This window comes from Phyllobates terribilis, unplaced genomic scaffold (genome assembly GCF_046119375.1).
Source record: "Phyllobates terribilis strain yellow unplaced genomic scaffold, ASM4611937v1 Scaffold_12__6_contigs__length_324123572, whole genome shotgun sequence".
Taxonomy (NCBI): Eukaryota; Metazoa; Chordata; class Amphibia; order Anura; family Dendrobatidae; genus Phyllobates; species Phyllobates terribilis.
The window spans coordinates 24,947,143-24,970,149 of NW_027362772.1; the positions used below are offsets into that span (position 1 = coordinate 24,947,143).

Sequence of the window (23,007 nt, forward strand, 5' to 3'; positions counted from 1 at the left end):
ACTACTATAATACTGCCCCCTATATACAAGAATATAACTACTATAATACTGCCCCTATGTACATGAATATAACTACTATAATACTGCCCCTATGTACATGAATATAACTACTATAATACTGCCCCTATGTACAAGAATATAACTACTATAATACTGCCCCAATGTACAAGAATATAACTACTATAATACTGCCCCTATGTACAAGAATATAACTACTATAATACTGCTCCTATGTACAAGAATATAACTACTATAATACTGCTCCTATGTACAAGAATATAACTACTATAATACAGCCCCTATGTACAAGAATATAACTACTATAATACTGCCCCTATGTACAAGAATATAACTACTATAATACTGCCCCCTATGTACAAGAATATAACTACTATAATACTGCTCCTATGTACAAGAATATAACTACTATAATACAGCCCCTATGTACAAGAATATAACTACTATAATACTGCCCCTATGTACAAGAATATAACTACTATAATACTGCCCCCTATGTACAAGAATATAACTACTATAATACTACCCCTATGTACAAGAATATAATTACTATAATACTGCCCCCTATGTACAAGAATGTAACTACTATAATACTGCCCCTATGTACAAGAATATAACTACTATAATACTGCCCCTATGTACAAGAATATAACTACTATAATACTGCTCCTATGTACAAGAATATAACTACTATAATACTGCCCCCTATGTACAAGAATATAACTACTATAATACTGATCCTATGTACAAGAATATAATTACTATAATACTGCTCCTATGTACAAGAATATAACTACTATAATACTGCCCCTATGTACAAGAATATAACTACTATAATACTGCCCCCTATATACAAGAATATAACTACTATAATACTGCCCCCTATATACAAGAATATAACTACTATAATACTGCCCCCTATATACAAGAATATAACTACTATAATACTGCCCCCTATATACAAGAATATAACTACTATAATACTGCCCCTATGTACATGAATATAACTACTATAATACTGCCCCTATGTACATGAATATAACTACTATAATACTGCCCCTATGTACAAGAATATAACTACTATAATACTGCCCCTATGTACAAGAATATAAGTACTATAATACTGCCCCTATGTACAAGAATATAACTACTATAATACTGTCCCTATGTACAAGAATATAACTACTATAATACTGCCCCCTATGTACAAGAATATAACTACTATAATACTGCTCCTATGTACAAGAATATAACTACTATAATACAGCCCCTATGTACAAGAATATAACTACTATAATACTGCCCCTATGTACAAGAATATAACTACTATAATACTGCCCCCTATGTACAAGAATATAACTACTATAATACTGCCCCTATGTACAAGAATATAACTACTATAATACTGCCCCTATGTACAAGAATATAACTACTATAATACTGCCCCCTATGTACAAGAATACAACTACTATAATACTGCCCCTATGTACAAGAATATAACTACTATAATACTGCTCCTATGTACAAGAATATAACTACTATAATACTGCTCCTATGTACAAGAATATATCTACTATAATACTGCTCCTATGTACAAGAATATAACTACTATAATACTGTGCCACTATTATATGTACTGTGGTTGTAGTGGCGGTGGAAATGGTGATACTTTTGTTCATTTTTCAACAAGCTTTTCATTTTCTAACTCTGTAATTTATGACCCACAATACCATTTGTTGTGAGACTAGTCTCCGGCCCATTTATAATTGCTGATCTGGTGTCTGGCTTTATTACTTTTCAGGGTCACATATTCCAGTCTTAATGCTGTAACTGCAGAGAACCCTTTGTTATTCAGCTGCTGTTATCACTCTCCCTCCATAATAGGAAATAATCATCTTCCTGTTCTTTGTATTCGCACATAGAAAAGTTGGGCAAGTCCAGCTCAGAGGTGATATCATTTCTAACGTCTCATTATAGGAGATAGCGTCCACCCCATAATAATCTGGTTGCTGCCTTTCTACTGATTAAAGCTTTCGAATATCCATTATGAAATGTGGAGTCCAAAACTGGATCCCGTATTTAAGATTTCATCTTTTCAAGTGATTTATAGAGGGGTAATAATATATTATGATCTCTTTTTATACACCCATATATCTTATTTTCTTTTGCAGCTGCTGCCTGACATTGAGTTCTGCTGCTTGGTGACCACAATCGCCCGGTCCTTCTCTCGTTCTGTCGGCCCCGACCGCTTGCCGCCGCCCATCCCTGTCGGCCCCGACCGCTTGCCGCCGCCCATCCCTGTCGGCCCCGACCGCTTGCCGCCGCCCATCCCTGTCGGCCCCGACCGCTTGCCGCCGCCCATCCCTGTCGGCCCCGACCGCTTGCCGCCGTCCATCCCTGTCGGCCCCGACCGCTTGCCGCCGTCCATCCCTGTCGGCCCCGACCGCTTGCCGCCGTCCATCCCTGTCGGCCCCGACCGCTTGCCGCCGTCCATCCCTGTCGGCCCCGACCGCTTGCCGCCGCCCATCCCTGTCGGCCCCGACCGCTTGCCGCCGCCCATCCCTGTCGGCCCCGGCCGCTTGCCGCCGCCCATCCCTGTCGGCCCCGGCCGCTTGCCGCCGCCCATCCCTGTCGGCCCCGGCCGCTTGCCGCCGCCCATCCCTGTCGGCCCCGGCCGCTTGCCGCCGCCCATCCCTGTCGGCCCCGGCCGCTTGCCGCCGCCCATCCCTGTCGGCCCCGGCCGCTTGCCGCCGCCCATCCCTGTCGGCCCCGGCCGCTTGCCGCCGCCCATCCCTGTCGGCCCCGACCGCTTCCTTTCCAAATAAGTTTCTTGAAATTGTTTCTGCTTGTAAAACTTTTTAATTCCTTAAACTGTGTGTGAACACAGGCAAAGCCTTCCATCCTGCACTGACTTTCACCATTATTTATCTTCCTCGGCTCCTTCTTTTCTGGCATTCCAGCGATGCTGGTGTCACTGGCAGGAGGTCCTAAGCTTCAGCTTCTCTTCTAGCTTTAGAAGGACCTTGAGGTGTCAGTGAGCGCACCCCACCTCGGCTGCTGGTGTTTCCTCCTTGTGTTCCATCTCATTGTCCTTGCCGTTATTTCCTCCTTTTACGGCGGATCTGATGAAGTCATTACTGGTCTGTCATCCTCTTTCTCTTGTTCTTCCTCCTCGGTGTATCACACGATACGATCTGGCAGGTGACACTATATACCTGGCATCGCTGCGTTTGTTCAGCTCGGCCAAGAACAGTTTAGCAGGTAATTTGCCGCTTTGTGACTTTCTGCTACGTCTTGATAAATTCCGAAATAATAGATGTTCTTCCATCATGAGAAAGCCGACACGTGGGGCACACGTGGCCGAGACCCTCACAAACCAGAGGGGGTGCGTAACATCTGGCGTTGCCCCATGAGCAAGATGCATGAATTTAACATTTTGGGGATTATTTCGGAATTTTCTTTCATGTATATCTGATTGATAATTCTCTTTGTGTAGATGTTGGTAGCTTATTGCTCAGATATGGCAGCGAGGTCCACAAAGAAAGAGTTCTGGCGTGTTCCTGATCAGCGAGGCTGAACAAGTGGTCTTTGAGTCCACAAGTAGGGGGAGACACCTATTTATTATTTAAGTGGAAGAAACACTTTCTTCTTTTGTAAGTAATCGACCTGCTCCGGAACCTTTGATCCCGAGTGATCGCCACAGCAAGTGGTGTCTGGCTAAGCCTTTTCTCTGCAGTGGCCACTAGAGGTTCACTGTAGTATTACATGCCTGCTATTTAAATGAGAAACCATTGAGTGGGGGTAGGGGGTTACCAGGTCTGTAATATCCACACACCCTACCTCCTTTATGGTACAGCTAATAAATGCTACCCCTCCCCCAAACCAGATTTTTCCCTCTTGTACAAGGTTTTACCTTTGCTCTATTAACCAGCTGACGTCAACTTTACAGCTTCCTAATAAGTTGTGTTTTCAATTTGCCACCGTCTCTGCTTGCTGTCAGAGAGTAGAAAATATTCAGAGGGTCCATTCATTATTATTTTTTATTATTATTATTTTTTGCAAATTTTTTTTTTTTTGCATCAAATTGTTTAATTTGTGCCATTTTTATTCATATATATATATATATATATATATATATATATATATATTTTTTTTTTCTTTAGTTTGGTCATTATTATTAAGAATAATAATTAATTTTATTTATACAGAGCCAACATATTTAATTGAAATTTTGTTGTTGTTGTTTTTTTTGTTTTTTACTAGATGTTTGCAGCTAATTCATCAATTGCAACTTTTTTTTTTTTAACTAAAAAATAGCATATTATTTAGCACAAATGGAGGGATTTTTTTCTACGCCTGAAATTTTTGCAACATTTTCAGAGTCGAAAAAATAGTAAAAGACAAAAATTAATTTTTTTTTCCCAATTTTCATTAACCAAATTCTGTGCTCCATTACAGTACATAAGTGGAAATAATTAGCAACTTTTTAAAAGTTAATTCATGAATTGGTCAAAAACATCTGGATAATGGAAACCGCGCTCTAACGTCACCGAGCAAACCTAAAAATAGATAGATAGATATATATATAGATTGAAAAAACTGGCATAAAACGGTTAGAAAGAATTTGCTGCAAACTTTAAAAAAATAATAATAATTTGAATGTTGAATTGAGACCAAAGAGTATTGAAAAGTTGTGGAACTTTTTAGAAAACTTTTGTGCTTGTGACTGCGCCCCCTTCCCTCCCCTGTGGTTGAGGTTGTCGGATTGGTGTCAGAGGTGGGCACAGGTCAGACCTGCAAAACGGCCCCCAATCCATTGCAGTGGGTCTGGAGTGCTGCCAAGGCCACTCATCACAAGGATGTAAATCCCCTTTAAGCAGCCGGGAGGCATGAAAACGCGTCGGCCCCCGTTTCTTTCTTTGGCTCCTGGCTGCAGGAATTTGCTTTGTTCTTCGGGTTTTTGTGTGCGGGGCCCCTCTCCCTCCCCGCTAGTTGCCTAATTGCTGGCACCACTCCTCCCTCGCCTCCCTCTCCTCCTGCTGCTCTCCTTCGCCTCCCTCGCTCGTTTTTTTTTGGGCTTCACTTCCTAGTGATTGCCACAAGCTCAGCGAGCAGAAGGGATCTGGCTGCATCGAGAATTCAGGTGGCGTCCATCTATCACCTCTTCCTCCCCCCCAAAAAAAAAAAAAATCATTTCGCCCCCCATAACCCTCCCATCTAACATGCATTTGTCTTATTTCTTGCAGGAGCCAATATCTGACCATGTTCCTCTGCAGATGCAGCCCTGGATCCCCATGAAACGGCAGCGACCTCCGAAGAGCGGACCGTAGCCCATGTGCCTTACCCCCCAACCCACCACCCCCTCGTATATTATTTTTGCAATCTTCTGACGTTTTTCCAGCTGATTTTCCCCTATGCCGCGTCCCGGAGAAGAGAGATGACACCTCTTCTTCTCTTCCTTCATCGGGAGACGAGTAGAAACTTGCCGCCCGCTAGGCTATAATCCAGAAAGGACGCGTGGACGGGACGCGGGGGGGGTTGTGTTTATTTTTTTGGGGGTGGTTTCATCCAATTTCCTGGAACGATGGTGATCGCCAAGGTCAGGTACTTGATGCTGTTCCTCTGCGTCCAGCTGGTGGTGATGGCGTTGCTGTACAGAGAAGGTTACCGGAAGCGGGTGGCGTATTTCTTTGGGATTTTTTATAAGAACGGACCCCATTCCCTGGTGCTGCTGAACGCCCAGAACCTTTCTTTTCCCGGAGACGTCTACGCCAACCTCAGCTTGATCTCCAGGATGACCGTGCGGGACGACCTGCTGCCGTACTGCCCCGAGTCCTCGCCTTTCATAGGTAAGTGGTTTAAAAAAAAAAAAAAGCCCCCCAAATTTATCATTTAACACTTCGCTGACCCCTCACATTTATCCTATGAGCAGTATTGGGTGCACCGCCCCTTTAAGTCCACCTTAGAGGGGTCGTGCCCATTTAATTATTCCCCTGGGAAGCAGAAGGGTCTTGCCGCTCACTTTGACCTTGATATCAGGGTCTTGTATATACCATATCTGATGTATGCAGATGAAGGGTGGTTGCTGGGACTTATAGTTCGCCCCTCTCCTGACCCCGCCTGGAGACAACATTTTGCAATATTTGTTCTTTTCATGCAGTTTTGTAACATCGTTGCTGCTTCTGTTTATTTAACCAGGGTGAAATTCCTGCATATTGTGTGCGGTGTGAAGGTCGGGGGCGTGCGCCGGCTCTCACTCACTGCTCTTTTGTGTGCAGCTTGTGTATAGAAGTGGCGGGGCCGCCGGTACTTCCGCCCTGTCGGGGTGTTGGTCGAGTTTTTCCCACAGTTATGTGAAGGCAGCTTTATCTGAGCGCCGATCAAACACGATCTGATCTGCTCTCATTTTAAGTCCCCTGCATCTGACCCTTTAAATTTCACTTAAAGGGGTTTTCCAACCTTCAGCAAAAAAAAAAAGAGGGGAGGGGGGGGAATCTGTCAGATTCCACTGGTCCTGTAGTGTCATGTGACCACTGCAGCCAATCGGTGGCATCAGCTGTCACATGTCTACTACTGACAGAACTGCTCAGAAATGGCTACCGTGACGCCAGCAGTACTACTGGCAGAACCGCTCAGCAATGGCCGCCATGACGCTGCCACCAGTACCACTGGCAGAGCCGCTCAACAATGGCCGCCATGACTTCGCCAGCAGTACTACTGGCAGAGCCGCTCAGCAATGGCCGCCATGACGCTGCCAGCAGTACTATTGACAGAGCCGCTCAGCAATGGCCGCCATGACGCTGCCAGCGGTACCACTGGCAGAGCCGCTCAGCAATGGCCGCCATGACGCTGCCAGCAGTACTACTGGGAGAACCACTCAGCAATGGCCGCCATGACGCTGCCAGCAGTACTACTGGGAGAACCGCTCAGCAATGGCCGCCATGACGCTGCCAGCAGTACTGGCAGAACCGCTCAACAATGGCCGCCATGACGCTGCCAGCAGTACTACTGACAGAACCGCTCTGCAATGGCCGCCATGACGCTGCCAGCAGTACTACTGGCAGAACCGCTCCGCAATGGCCGCCATGACGCCGCCAGCAGTACTACTGGCAGAACCGCTCCGCAATGGCCGCCATGACGCCGCCAGCAGTACTACTGGCAGAACCGCTCCGCAATGGCCGCCATGACGCCGCCAGCAGTACTACTGGCAGAACCGCTCCGCAATGGCCGCCATGACGCCGCCAGCAGTACTACTGGCGGAACCGCTCAACAATGACCACCATGACGCCAGCAGTATGTCAGACCGCTGATTGGTTGCCGAGTAATAAGTTCTACAACTTCCCAGTAAACTTTTGTTTTCGTTTTGTGACAACTTTCAAGATCTCTGCTTCCTGTTAACGAATGGAGACTGCGGAGACCTAATGCTTCTCACAGCTGAGGGTTTGTTACAGTTCTATCTAATATCTGCATGATACATTATAAGAAACTGTCAGGACACAATAGAGAGTGGTGTAGGCTGGATACGATTGTAGCCAACCCTGTACAAGTGTCATCGGCTCCGTCAGGACATAGAGGCTTCTCGGATGCTGACAGCAAGCAGAGATTTTATAAAAGGTGAGAAATAGAAACAAAACAATTGAAAAGTTGGAAAAGTTTTTTAAACTTTTATTTAAAGTTGAAGTCTCAAGTTTGGAGCTTGTCGCTTATCCATTTTATAGGAGATAAATTACTGTTCACAGGGGGTCTCACCAATGGGACCCCCACCAATCCTATCTCATATATAGGGGACGACTTCCAAACTGGAGAATACCCCTCTGTATATAGGATGATTTACGCCACCGTATTGCGGTATTATCCAGTCCGTGTCACAGACGCCGACCTCGTACAAATAACCAAACTGAATGCGGCAGTGTTCTCGCCGGGAGGTAAAATCGATAATCCGCGGCTCCTGGCTCCGCTTATCCCTCTTTTAGGATTGACCCGGGAACACGCGGTGACGGGAACATCCTAAGCTCCTCGGAGGGGATTTGGCCGGTGACCGGACGTCCGTATCATCAGTGCAGGATGGGGAACGAGATGGCGCGTCCCGATCTGGGCCCGCAGGCCCCTCCGGACATTCCCCACCTGTCTCTGCAAATATTTACAGACGTGTCAGCATCAAGTGTCCTTATCTCAGTGTATAAATGTAATGAAGAAGTCACTGACCACAAGCAGAGGTCTTGTAATGTATATACACAGTGACTCCAGCAGAATAGTGAGTGCAGCTCTGGAGTATAATACAGGATGTAACTCAGGATCAGTAATGTAATGTATGTACACAGTGACTGCACCAGCAGAATAGTGAGTGCAGCTCTTTAGTATAATACAGGATGTAGCTCGGGATCAGTAATGTAATGTATGTACACAGTGACTGCACCAGCAAAATAGTGAGTGCAGCTCTGGAGTGTAATACAGGATGTAACTCAGGATCTGTAATGTAATGTATGTACACAGTGACTGCACCAGCAGAATAGTGAGTGCAGTTCTGGAGTATAATACGGGATGTAACTCAGGATCAGTAATGTATGTACACAGTGACTACACCAGAAGAATAGTGAGTGCAGCTCTGGAGTATAATACAGGATGTAACTCAGGATCAGTAATGTAATGTATGTACACAGTGACTACACCAGCAGAATAGTGAGTGCAGCTCTGGGGTATAATACAGGATGTAACTCAGGATCAGTAATGTAATGTATGTACACAGTGACTGCACCAGCAGAATAGTGAGTGCAGCTCTGGAGTATAATACAGGATGTAACTCAGGATCAGTAATGTAATGTATGTACACAGTGACTGCACCAGCAGAATAGTGAGTGCAGTTCTGGAGTATAATACGGGACATCACTTTTCCTGTTCTGCTCTCTCTCCCTCTGGTTTCTGCTATCAGGTTTCCTGACTATTCTTTATATTGTGTCTGTAGTTACATATTGTCTGTGGTTTCACCTCGTCAGCAGTCACGTTATGTCCGTACGTCGGCTGTTGTTCCTCGGGCCATGTCAGTGATGACGACATCCTATATCATTGTAGTCGCTCACAGTCTTGTGATTTCTCCGGATTCTGCATTTTCTGACCTCTGGGCGTGTCTGGGGCCGGTACAGGCCGCATCTCTTTTGTTTTGTTTCTTAAAATAGAATTCTGAGACAAATGAGGTCAGGATCTGGTCCTGTGGGGTCACCGCCGGCCCCCATTTCAGTCCTGTCTGATGAACGTCGCTCTGCACATTGCTCATCTCTCGCTGCCTGGTCCTGTGGGGTCACCGTCGGCCCCCATTGCGGTCCTGTCTGATGAGCGTCGCTCTGCACATTGCTCATTCTACACTGCCTGGTCCTGTGGGGTCACCGCCGGCCCCCATTGCGGTCCTCTCTGATGAGCGTTGCTCTGAACATTGCTCATCCCTCGCTGCCTGGTCCTGTGGGGTCACCGCCGGCCCTCATTGCGGTCCTCTCTGATGAGCATCGCTCTGCACATTGCTCATCCCTCGCTGCCTTGTCCTGTGGGGTCCTACTGGGCACTACATGCCCACTTCGTCAGCACCTCTACCTTACCGACAGAGTGCACGCTAAATATCTACTGTACTTGATTATTGTCCTGTGGGGTCACCGCCGGCCCCCATTGCAGTCCTGTCAGATGAGCCTCGCTCTGCACATTGCTCATCCCTTTCTGCCTGGTCTTGTGGGGTCACCGCTGGCCCCCATTGCGGTCCTGTCTGATGTAGCCCTGCTCATCCCTTGCTGCCGGCAGCCAAACCACATCCAGGAGAGAGTAATGTTAGGCTGGGTAATTGAGGCTAATGGCTGTGCTAATTATGTCAGCGGCTCCGCAGATGTTCATGCTTTGCAGCCATAAAGAAGCGGCGATCTGTAACGAGCGGAGACTAATCATAGCCTAATTATTACATGGCGAGGGAGAGCGACAACACTGCCTCTGCTCTAGTCACATCCAAAGCTGCGCTAGCCATGTTAAGCCGTCCTATGCTGACTCGCTTCTATGGAGACGTAGTAGCTCTCCAGCATATCTTGCCCCGTGGTTGATGGGGGTTGTAGTTGCCCATCTGCAGCTCTGGAGGTGACTGGAGTACAGAGAAGCCACTCTTTGATCATGTTGCTGCTTTGATTGTAAACGGCGCAATATTTAATACTGACCTTTTCTTCTTGCCTCCAGGAGGACCCATCCGGGTGCAGTTGCCTGAGGTGTTGACATCCGAAGACGTGGTCCGCAAGAACCCGTATGTGACCAGAGGAGGCCGGTACAAGCCCCCCGACTGCGAATCTACCCATAAGACCGCCATCATCATACCGCACCGCGGCCGAGAGCAGCACCTTAAATATCTCCTGTATTATCTCCATCCTTTCTTGCAGCGGCAGCAGCTCAACTATGGCATCTACATCATCCATCAGGTAGAGATCCGAGCCCACCTAGGGACCGGGACCCCCAGAGGAACCCCAAGCATTGCAATCTTGGGGGGTGTTGATATCGGGGCTCCCCTCTTACATGCGCCTCCTATTTTCCAGGCCGGAAATTACACCTTCAATCGGGCCAAGCTGCTGAACGTGGGCTTCAAAGAAGCCATGAAGGACGAGGATTGGGACTGCATGTTCTTCCATGACGTGGACCTCATTCCCGAGGATGACCGCAACTTGTATACCTGCGACAAGTTCCCGAAACACGCGTCCATCGCCATGGACAAGTTTGGATACAAGTAGGTGCCGCGGAGAGACGAGGAATTGTTGGCTTTGCTGTATAGACTGGAGCAGGGTCAGCAGAGTCAACTCAGGATTGTTGTTATAGGGCAGGGCTAGCACAGTCAGATGGGTCCCCAATATTGCCGCCTCCATGAGTTAAATAATCAACACGTAATGGCAGAATCACATCCTCTAAATGACGTCTGGAGTTGTGCATAAAGGCGAAAGATGTTACCAAGAATGAAAGTAACGCGGGGCTGAAGTTACAGAACTTTCCGTGATCCCACACAGAGGGCTGGGAATCCCCTGGAGATCAGGGCGGTGACAGGATCCCTCTAATGTAACCTGCCTGTAGGCGCCATCGACTACCTGTGTGATCGGGGCCGCAGGTCTCCTAATGTCCGCTCATTACTGCGCTTCTCGGACAGTTGTCCCGCAGCTCACTGAGGGCTTGTCAGACGGCTCATCCAGGCAGCCGCTCTTCAGTAATGGCGGGAATAATCCCGCCCTGTTATCATTGACAGAAAGGATGATGGGGGTTGTAATAGTGGCCGGAGCGGAAATGTGATACAACTAAGGAATGAGCCAGGGAAATCTGGACTGTAGTCCCTGTGTCAGTTTTTCTCTTACCAGCCCCGTCCATCCAACCCAAGGCTCCATTCGTTTTGCCCTTCCCACCCCTTCCTCCAGCTGCGTCAATTTTGCTATACCCCCCCCCCCCCCCCCAGTCCATATTGCCCTTTCCCTCGGGGCTCCGTCAATTGCAGCTCCCCAGCTCCATCCGGATCTCCCCCCACACGCACACACCTTGGCTCTGTCAGTTTTGTGTCCTCCTCTCCAGCTCTGTCTGTTTTGTTTCCCCTCAGCCTCCCCGGCTCCATCCGTTTTGCCCCCCTTCCTCCTGTTGTGCACCCAACCCCCCCCCCCCCCCCCCACCCCGGCTCATCCGTCTTGTGTCCTATTCCCCCTCCCCGCCTCCGTCCATTTTGTCCCCCCTTCCCCGCCTTTCCGTTTTGTGTCCCCTCCCCCCTGCTCCATCCACTTTGTCATCTCCCCCCACCCCGGCTCATCCGTCTTGTGTCCTATTCCCCCTCCCCGCCTCCGTCCGTTTTGTCCCCCCTTCCCCGCCTTCCGTTTTGTGTCCCCTCCCCCCTGCTCTGTACATTTTGCCCCCCTCCTCCTGTTGTGCACCTAACCCCCCCCATCCCAGCTCCATCCGTTTTGTCCTACGTCCCCCCCCCTTCCCCGCCTCCGTCCGTATTGTGTCCCCTCCCCTTGCTCCGTACATTTTGCCCCCCTCCTCCTGTTGTGCACCCAACCCCTCCCCCCCCCCCCCCATCCTGTGTCCTATTTCCCCTCCCCACCTCCATCCGTTTTGTCCTCCTAACCTCCCCCCCCCCCCCCCATCCCGGCGCCGTCCGTTTTGTCCCACCCCGTATAATCAGCGGGTTCAGCAGACTATCAGTACGGCGTGGTCCTTCTGGGAATCGCTCGCTGACCTTTACAACTTTCTCCCTACAGGTTGCCTTACAAGTCGTACTTCGGAGGGGTCTCGGCTCTCACCCCGGAACAATACATGAAGATGAATGGATTCCCTAATAACTACTGGGGGTGGGGCGGCGAGGATGACGACATTGCTGTCAGGTGAGATGGTGTCTCCTGATTATCGTCGTCTCCTCCATCATCGCGTCCAGGTGTGCAGGATCGGAAGTGCTCACGTAATCAGCGGCGGCTTATCTCTGCTGACTCCACCCATAAAACACATTGAAAAAACTGCATTCACAGCAGATTATCGTCACATCGGGAGCTGAACTCCTACTGAATTACTCCAAGTCCAATCAGGAAATCTTAAAGTGACAGAGGCCAGGCAGCTGCTGCTCAACTAGCAATTCCTTAATATGCAATTATTTCTTCAGCGTCGTCATTGTATCTACATATTCCTCCATGATGGGGGGTGGGGGAGGCAACTAAGTAAAGGGACTGGTTCACGTATAGTAATAAACGATGCCTTTCTTCTCCCCCTCTCCCCCTCCAGGGTGGCGCTCAGCGGCATGTTGATCTCTCGGCCGAGCGTGCGACATGGGCGATATAAGATGATCAAACACGGACACGACAAAGGAAACGAACAGAATCCTAAAAGGTAAGATCTCCTGACTGTGGGGGTCCGAAATCCTCCTTAAGTGTATGGACCAGGCTCACGGGGTGACACACATCCATCATCTGCCTCTAACAGCCATGGATGGAGTGGACCTCGGCCTGAGACTGTTAATCTGTTAAATTCTGACAGCGGCATTAACGGCGCGCCAGCATGGGGGTGCATCTTTCTGTGACAATCGAAGGTTCAAGTCCCCTAAGAAGACTTATAAATACAGTAAAAAGAAACTATATGGCGATCGGAGGTTCAAGTCCGCCAAGGAGACTTATAAATACAGTAAAAAGAAACTATATGATGATCGGAGGTTCAAGTCCCCTAAGGAGACTTATAAATACAGTAAAAGAAACTATACGGCGATCGGAGGTTCAAGTCCGCCAAGGAGACTTATAAATACAGTAAAAAGAAACTATATGATGATCGGAGGTTCAAGTCCCCTAAGGAGACTTATAAATACAGTAAAAGAAACTATACGGCGATCGGAGGTTCTAGTCCCCCAAGGAGACTTATAAATACAGTAAAAAGAAACTATATGATGATCGGAAGTTCAAGTCCCCTAAGGAGACTTATAAATACAGTAAAAGAAACTATACGGCGATCGGAGGTTCAAGTCCCCTAAGGAGACTTCTAAATACAGTAAAAGAAACTATACGGCGATTGGAGGTTCAAGTCCCCTAAGGAGACTCAAAACCCTTAAGTTCCAATCGCCCTCTTTGTTCCCCCATTAAAAGATAATGGAATAATAAAAATAAATTCACATTTTTGTTATCACCAGAAAAGTCCAATCTATCAAAATGTAAAAATTAACACCGTAAACAGAAAAAAAAATCATAACTTCAACATTGCGGGGTTTTTTTTGTTGCCGCCATACCACAAAAAATGCTGTATAAAGCAATCAAAATGTCCTCTCTATCCCAAAATGGTGTCAATAAAAAATAAGCCGTCACACAGCTCCATTGACTGAAAAATGAAAACGTTATGGGTTTTGGAAAATGGTGACGCAATCAAATTTTTTTTTCGGATATTTTTTAATAAAAAAAAATGATAAAAAATAAACTGGACAAGTTTGGTATCGCTGTAATCGTACTGATAAAGACAATCATATGTCAAAGTAATTTTTACCACAAAATTTACACCATAAAAACTATGTTTTCTGGTATACTATATGGTAAAATCAGTGGTGTCATTCAAAAGTATAACTTGTCCTGCAAAAAAACAATCCCTCATATGTCTTGAGGACAGAAAAATGAAAACAATTATGGCTCTTGGAAAAAAGGGTTTGGAAATTGGTCGCAGCAGGAAGGGGTTAAAAACAATAGGGTTTTATATTCACTGGTCTTGACGTGCAGCGTCTACTACATTGTGCTGTCCGTTACACGTCTGTTCTCTGCCTTGTGCCTCGCAATACCCAAAAGTAATGTAAGCCCAAGACTCCTACAAGAAGGCTCCTCGTCTGCAGGTTACACCGCCATTTACACAATTACACTTCTTACCCATTCCTCACCACTGCCCCGAGACTGAGACTGAGAATGCAGAAGATGGAAACTACACACCAGCATGTGCACCATAACCAAAGAATAAGGCTGACACGGGGCAAGACATTACTGTGCCTCCCAGGCAGCAGGAAAGAAAGGAAAAGAACTGTAATTATCCTATGTACAAGAATATAACTACTATAATACTGCTCCTATGTACAAGAATATAACTACTATAATACTGCCCCCTATGTACAAGAATATAACTACTATAATACTGCCCCCTATGTACAAGAATATAACTACTATAATACTGCCCTTATGTACAAGAATATAACTACTATAATACTGCCCCTATGTACAAGAATATAACTACTATAATACTGCTCCTATGTACAAGAATATAACTACTATAATACTGCCCCTATGTACAAGAATATAACTACTATAATACTGCCCCTATGTACAAGAATATAACTACTATAATACTGCCTCCTATGTACAAGAATATAACTACTATAATACTGCCCCCTATGTACAAGAATATAACTACTATAATACTGCCCCCTATGTACAAGAATATAACTACTATAATACTGCCCCCTATGTACAAGAATATAACTACTATAATACTGCCCCCTATGTACAAGAATATAACTACTATAATACTGCTCCCTATGTACAAGAATATAACTACTATAATACTGCTCCTATGTACAAGAATATAACTACTATAATACTGCCCCCTATGTACAAGAATATAACTACTATAATACTGCCCCCTATGTACAAGAATATAACTACTATAATACTGCCCTTATGTACAAGAATATAACTACTATAATACTGCCCCTATGTACAAGAATATAACTACTATAATACTGCTCCTATGTACAAGAATATAACTACTATAATACTGCCCCTATGTACAAGAATATAACTACTATAATACTGCCCCTATGTACAAGAATATAACTACTATAATACTGCCTCCTATGTACAAGAATATAACTACTATAATACTGCCCCCTATGTACAAGAATATAACTACTATAATACTGCCCCCTATGTACAAGAATATAACTACTATAATACTGCCCCCTATGTACAAGAATATAACTACTATAATACTGCCCCCTATGTACAAGAATATAACTACTATAATACTGCTCCCTATGTACAAGAATATAACTACTATAATACTGCCCCTATGTACAAGAATATAACTACTATAATACTGCTCCCTATGTACAAGAATATAACTACTATAATACTGCTCCCTATGTACAAGAATATAACTACTATAATACTGCTCCCTATGTACAATAATATAACTACTATAATACTGCCCCCTATGTACAAGAATATAACTACTATAATACTGCCCCCTATGTACAAGAATATAACTACTACTAGATGGTGGCCCGATTCTAATGCATCGGGTATTCTAGAATAGGTATGCGGCCGACCGGGCGCAATCAGCAGAGCTGTGTTTAAATTTAGGGCCAAAAATCGCTGATTGGTCACGTTCGGCAACCGTGACCAATCAGCAAAGCGGTGTTTAAATTTGGCGGCAATATCGATGATTGGTCGCGGGCGGCGGCCGCGACCAATCAGCAAACCGTGTTAGTGAGGACTGGAGAGCGTGTTTAAATTTGGCACCAAAATCGCTGATTGGTCGCGACTAATCAGCAGAGCGGTGTTTAAATTTGGCGCCAATACTGCTGACTGGTCGCGGCCGCCGACCGCGACCAATCAGCAGAGCGATGCAGAGTGTTGTTTAAATTTGGCGCAAAAATCGCTGATTAGTCGCGACCACGACCAATCAGCAAAGAGGTGTTTAAATTTGGTGACAATAGTGCTGATTGGTCGCGGCCGGCGACCGCGACCAATCAGCAGAGCGGGGTTTAAATTTGGCACAAAAAGTGCAGATTGGTCGCAACCACCGGCCGCGACCAATCAGCAGAGTGAGGTTTACATTTGGCGCCAATACTGCTGACTGGTCACGGCCGACAACCGCGACCAATCAGCAGAGCGTTGCTTAAATTTGACGCCAATCTCGCTGATTGGACGCGTCCTGCGTCCGCCTCCAATCAGCACAGCAGTGTTTAAATGTGGCGGCAAGATCGGTGATTGGTCGCGGCCGCTGCCTGCAACCAATCAGCAGAGCGGTGTTTAACTTTAGCGCCAAGATCACTGATTGGTCGCGCTCTCCACACCCGACCAATCAGCGAATCGTATTGGTGAGGAGCGGGGAGCGGAATCGTATTAGTGAGCACCTGGGAGCGCCGCTGCCTGTGCGGCTACTTCCGCTGCGAGAACCCGGAACATGAGCGGGCGCTCGGAGCAGAAGTATCCCGACCCGCAGCGCCGCTCCCCGGTCCTCCCTTCACGCCCTAGCCGCATGGATGTCAGCGCCGCTGTCTGTGCGGATAGTTCCGCTGCAAGAACCCGGGACATGAGCGGGCGCTCGCAGCAGAAGTATCCCGACCCGCAGCGCCGCTCCCCGGTCCTCCCTTCACACCCTAGCCGCTGATGTCCCCACAGTATCCGCATGGTGTTACAAAGATCCGGACATTTGTGTTAAAAATCGCTGATTGGTAGCTGGCGCTGCCCGCGACCAATCACCGATTTGGGCGCCAAATTTAAATATCGGCCGCGACCAATCACCGATCTTGGCTCCACATTTAAACACCGCTGTGGTGATTGGTCGCGGCCGATATTTAAATTTGGCGCCCAAATCGGTGATTGGTCGCGGGCAGCGTCGGCGACCAATCAGCACAGCTGTGTTTAAGTTTTGCGCTAAGATCAGTGATTGGTCGGGTCCGAAGACCGCGACCAATCATCGAATCGTCTTGGTGAGGACCGGGGAGCGGCGCTGCCTGTGCGGCTACTTAAGCTGCGAGAACCCGGGACATCGCGGGCGCTCGCAGCAGAAGTATCCCGACCCGCAGCGCCGCTCCCCGGTCCTCCCTTCCGCATGGAGGTCAGCGGGGCCGCCGGTCCTTCCGCTGATACCGGCCGGGAGATGAGCACCTCGCGCCGCTCATCTCCCGGCTGCATCTTTGTCCCGCAGATGGGTCCGGCGGTCAGGTTCCTTCTGCTGTTGCCGGCCGGGAGATGAGCGCCTCGCGGCGCTCATCTCCCGGCTGCATCGCCGCTCGGCTCCGTCCCGCAGATGAGCCGCTAACGGCCGCCATCTTTTTTTAGAAATCCCCCGGCGCTGATTGGCCGCTGCCGGACCAATGAGCGACGCGGGATTTCCTAGACAGACAGACAGACAAACGATTATATACAGTACAGACCAAAAGTTTGGACACATCTTCTCATTTAAAGATTTTTCTGTATTTTCATAACTATGAAAATAGTACATTCACACTGAAGGCATCAAAACTATGAATTAACACATGTGGAATTATATACTTAACAAAAAAGTGTGAAACAACTGAAAATATGTCTTATATTCTAGGTTCTTCAGAGTAGCCACCTTTTGCTTTGATGACTGCTTTGCACACTCTTGGCATTCTCTTGATGAGCTTCAAGAGGTAGTCACCGGAAATGGTTTTCACTTCACAGGTGTGCCCTGTCAGGTTTAATAGGTGGGATTTCTTGCCTTATAAATGGGGTTGGGACCATCAGTTGTGTTGTGCATAAGTCTGGTGGATACACAGCTGATAGTCCTACTGAATAGACTGTTAGAATTTGTATTATGGCAAGAAAAAAACAGCTAAGTAAAGAAAAACGAGTGGCCATCATTACTTTAAGAAATGAAGGTCAGTCAGTGCGAAAAATTGGGAAAACTTTGAAAGTGTCCCCAAGTGCAGTTGCAAAAACCATCAAGCGCTACAAAGAAACTGGCTCACATGAGGACCGCCCCAGGAAAGGAAGACCAAGAGTCACCTCTGCTTCTGAGGATAAGTTTATCCAAGTCACCAGCCTCAGAAATCGCAGGTTAACAGCAGCTCAGATTAGAGACAAGGTCAATGCCACACAGAGTTCTAGCAGCAGACACATCTCTACATCAACTGTTAAGAGGAGACTTTGTGCAGCAGGCCTTCATGGTAAAATAGCTGCTAGGAAACCACTGCTAAGGACAGGCAACAAGCAGAAGAGACTTGTTTGGGCTAAAGAACACAATGGACATTAGACCAGTGGAAATCTGTGCTTTGGTCTGATGAGTCCAAATTTGCGATCTTTGGTTCCAACCACCGTGTCTTTGTGCGACGCAGAAAAGGTGAACGGATGGACTCTTTATGCCTGGTTCCCACCGTGAAGCATGGAGGAGGAGGTGTGATGGTGTGGGGGTGCTTTGCTGGTGACACTGTTGGGGATTTATTCAAAATTGAATGCATACTGAACCAGCATGGCTACCACAGCATCTTGCAGCGGCATGCTATTCCATCCGGTTTGCGTTTAGTTGGACCATCATTTATTTTTCAACAGGACAATGACCCCAAACACACCTCCAGGCTGTGTAAGGGCTATTTGACCATGTAGGAGAGTGATGGGGTGCTACGCCAGATGACCTGACCTCCACAGTCACCAGACCTGAACCCAATCGAGATGGTTTGGGGTGAGCTGGACCGCAGAGTGAAGGCAAAAGGGCCAACAAGTGCTAAGCATCTCTGGGAACTCCTTCAAGATTGTTGGAAGACCATTTCCAGTGACTACCTCTTGAAGATCATCAAGAGAATGCCAAGAGTGTGCAAAGCAGTCATCAAAGCAAAAGGTGGCTACTTTGAAGAACCTAGAATATAAGACATATTTTTAGTTGTTTCACACTTTTTTGTTAAGTATATAATTCCACATGTGTTAATTCATAGTTTTGATGCCTTCACTGTGAATGTACAATTTTCATAGTCAAGAAAATACAAAAAAAATCTTTAAATGAGAAGGTGTGTCCAAACTTTTGGTCTGTACTGTATATATAGATAATACTGCCTCCTATGTACAAGAATATAACTACTATAATACTGCCCCTATGTACAAGAATATAACTACTATAATACTGCCCCCTATGTATAAGAATATATCTACTATAATACTGCCCCTATGTACAAGAATATAACTACTATAATACTGCTCCTATATACAAGAATATAACTACTATAATACTGCCCCCTATGTACAAGAATATAACTACTATAATACTGCCCCCTATGTACAAGAATATAACTACTATAATACTGCCCCCTATGTACAAGAATATAACTACTATAATACTGCCCCCTATGTACAAGAATATAACTACTATAATACTGCCCCCTATGTACAAGAATATAACTACTATAATACTGCCCCCTATGTACAAGAATATAACTACTATACTACTGCTCCTATGTACAAGAATATAACTACTATAATACTGCTCCTATGTACAAGAATATAACTACTATAATACTGCTCCTATGTACAAGAAAATAACTACTATAATACTGCTCCTATGTACAAGAAAATAACTACTATAATACTGCCCCCTATGTACAGGAATATAACTACTATAATACTGCCTCTATGTACAAGAATATAACTACTATAATACTGCCTCTATGTACAAGAATATAACTACTATAATACTGCCCCCTATATACAAGAATATAACTACTATAATACTGCCCCTATGTACAAGAATATAACTACTATAATACTGCTCCTATGTATAAGAATATAGCTATTATAATACTGCCCCTATGTACAAGAATATAACTACTATAATACTGCTCCTATGTACAAGAATATAACTACTATAATACTGCCCTCTATGTACAAGAATACAACTACTATAATACTGCCCCTATGTACAAGAATATAACTACTATAATACTGCCCCTATGTACAGGAATGTAACTACTATAATACTGCTCCTATGTACAAGAATATAGCTATTATAATACTGCCCCTATGTACAAGAATATAACTACTATAATACTGCTCCTATGTACAAGAATATAACTACTATAATACTGTCCCCTATGTACAAAGTTATAACTACTATAATACTGTCCCCTATGTACAAGAATATAACTACTATAATACTGCTCCTATGTATAAGAATATAGCTATTATAATACTGCCCCTATGTACAAGAATATAACTACTATAATACTGCTCCTATGTACAAGAATATAACTACTATAATACTGCCCCCTATGTACAGGAATATAACTACTATAATACTGCCCCCTATGTACAGGAATATAACTACTATAATACTGCCTCCTATGTACAAGAATATAACTACTATAATACTGCCCCTATGTACAAGAATATAACTACTATAATACTGCCCCTATGTACAGGAATATAACTACTATAATACTGCCCCCTATGTACAGGAATATAACTACTATAATACTGCCCCTATGTACAAGAATATAACTACTATAATACTGCTCCTATTTACAAGAATATAACTACTATAATACTGCTCCTATGTACAAGAATATAACTACTATAATACTGCCCCTTATGTACAAGAATATAACTACTATAATACTGCCCCTATGTACAAGAATATAACTACTATAATACTGCCCCTATGTACAAGAATATAACTACTATAATACTGCCCCTATATACAAGAATATAACTATTATAATGCTGCCCCAATGTATAAGAATATAACTACTATAATACTGCTCCTATTTACAAGAATATAACTACTATAATACTGCTCCTATTTACAAGAATATAACTACTATAATACTGCCCCCTATGTACAAGAATATAACTACTATAACACTACTCCTATGTACAGGAATATAACTACTATAATACTGCCCCCTATGTACAGGAATATAACTACTATAATACTGCCCCCTATGTACAGGAATATAACTACTATAATACTGCCTCCTATGTACAAGAATATAACTACTATAATACTGCTCCTATTTACAAGAATATAACTACTATAATACTGCCCCTATGTACAAGAATATAACTACTATAATACTGCCCCTATATACAAGAATATAACTATTATAATGCTGCCCCAATGTATAAGAATATAACTACTATAATACTGCTCCTATTTACAAGAATATAACTACTATAATACTGCCCTCTATGTACAAGAATATAACTACTATAATACTGCCCTCTATGTACAAGAATATAACTACTATAATACTGCCCCCTATGTACAAGAATATAACTACTATAATACTGCTCCCTATGTACAAGAATATAACTACTATAATACTGCCCCCTATGTACAAGAATATAACTACTATACTACTGCTCCTATGTACAAGAATATAACTACTATAATACTGCTCCTATGTACAAGAATATAACTACTATAATACTGCTCCTATGTACAAGAAAATAACTACTATAATACTGCTCCTATGTACAAGAAAATAACTACTATAATACTGCCCCCTATGTACAGGAATATAACTACTATAATACTGCCCCCTATGTACAAGAATATAACTACTATAATACTGCCTCTATGTACAAGAATATAACTACTATAATACTGCCCCCTATATACAAGAATATAACTACTATAATACTGCCCCTATGTACAAGAATATAACTACTATAATACTGCTCCTATGTATAAGAATATAGCTATTATAATACTGCCCCTATGTACAAGAATATAACTACTATAATACTGCTCCTATGTACAAGAATATAACTACTATAATACTGCCCTCTATGTACAAGAATACAACTACTATAATACTGCCCCTATGTACAAGAATATAACTACTATAATACTGCCCCTATGTACAGGAATATAACTACTATAATACTGCTCCTATGTACAAGAATATAGCTATTATAATACTGCCCCTATGTACAAGAATATAACTACTATAATACTGCTCCTATGTACAAGAATATAACTACTATAATACTGTCCCCTATGTACAAAGTTATAACTACTATAATACTGTCCCCTATGTACAAGAATATAACTACTATAATACTGCTCCTATGTATAAGAATATAGCTATTATAATACTGCCCCTATGTACAAGAATATAACTACTATAATACTGCTCCTATGTACAAGAATATAACTACTATAATACTGCCCCCTATGTACAGGAATATAACTACTATAATACTGCCCCCTATGTACAGGAATATAACTACTATAATACTGCCCCCTATATACAAGAATATAACTACTATAATACTGCCCCTATGTACAAGAATATAACTACTATAATACTGCTCCTATGTATAAGAATATAGCTATTATAATACTGCCCCTATGTACAAGAATATAACTACTATAATACTGCTCCTATGTACAAGAATACAACTACTATAATACTGCCCCTATGTACAAGAATATAACTACTATAATACTGCCCCTATGTACAGGAATATAACTACTATAATACTGCTCCTATGTACAAGAATATAGCTATTATAATACTGCCCCTATGTACAAGAATATAACTACTATAATACTGCTCCTATGTACAAGAATATAACTACTATAATACTGTCCCCTATGTACAAAGTTATAACTACTATAATACTGTCCCCTATGTACAAGAATATAACTACTATAATACTGCTCCTATGTATAAGAATATAGCTATTATAATACTGCCCCTATGTACAAGAATATAACTACTATAATACTGCTCCTATGTACAAGAATATA

The 23,007-nt window shown here is 44.2% G+C and overlaps 1 protein-coding gene across 3 annotated transcripts in view; it reads left to right on the forward strand.

The window, feature by feature from the left end:
* LOC141171967 (beta-1,4-galactosyltransferase 3-like) overlaps positions 1-23,007 on the forward strand; it is a 52,964-nt gene that overhangs the window by 22,992 nt on the left and 6,965 nt on the right. For 2 of the 3 annotated variants that reach the window (XM_073655705.1, XM_073655706.1), the window contains exons 2-6: positions 5,265-5,867; positions 10,222-10,457; positions 10,572-10,759; positions 12,264-12,386; positions 12,778-12,882. In XM_073655705.1, coding sequence (XP_073511806.1) covers positions 5,603-5,867; positions 10,222-10,457; positions 10,572-10,759; positions 12,264-12,386; positions 12,778-12,882 — 917 coding nt within the window. In that variant the 5' untranslated portion in view covers positions 5,265-5,602. Of the gene's footprint in view, positions 1-5,008; positions 5,162-5,264; positions 5,868-10,221; positions 10,458-10,571; positions 10,760-12,263; positions 12,387-12,777; positions 12,883-23,007 lie in introns of those variants that run through there. The other variant, XM_073655704.1, reaches the window with a different exon arrangement.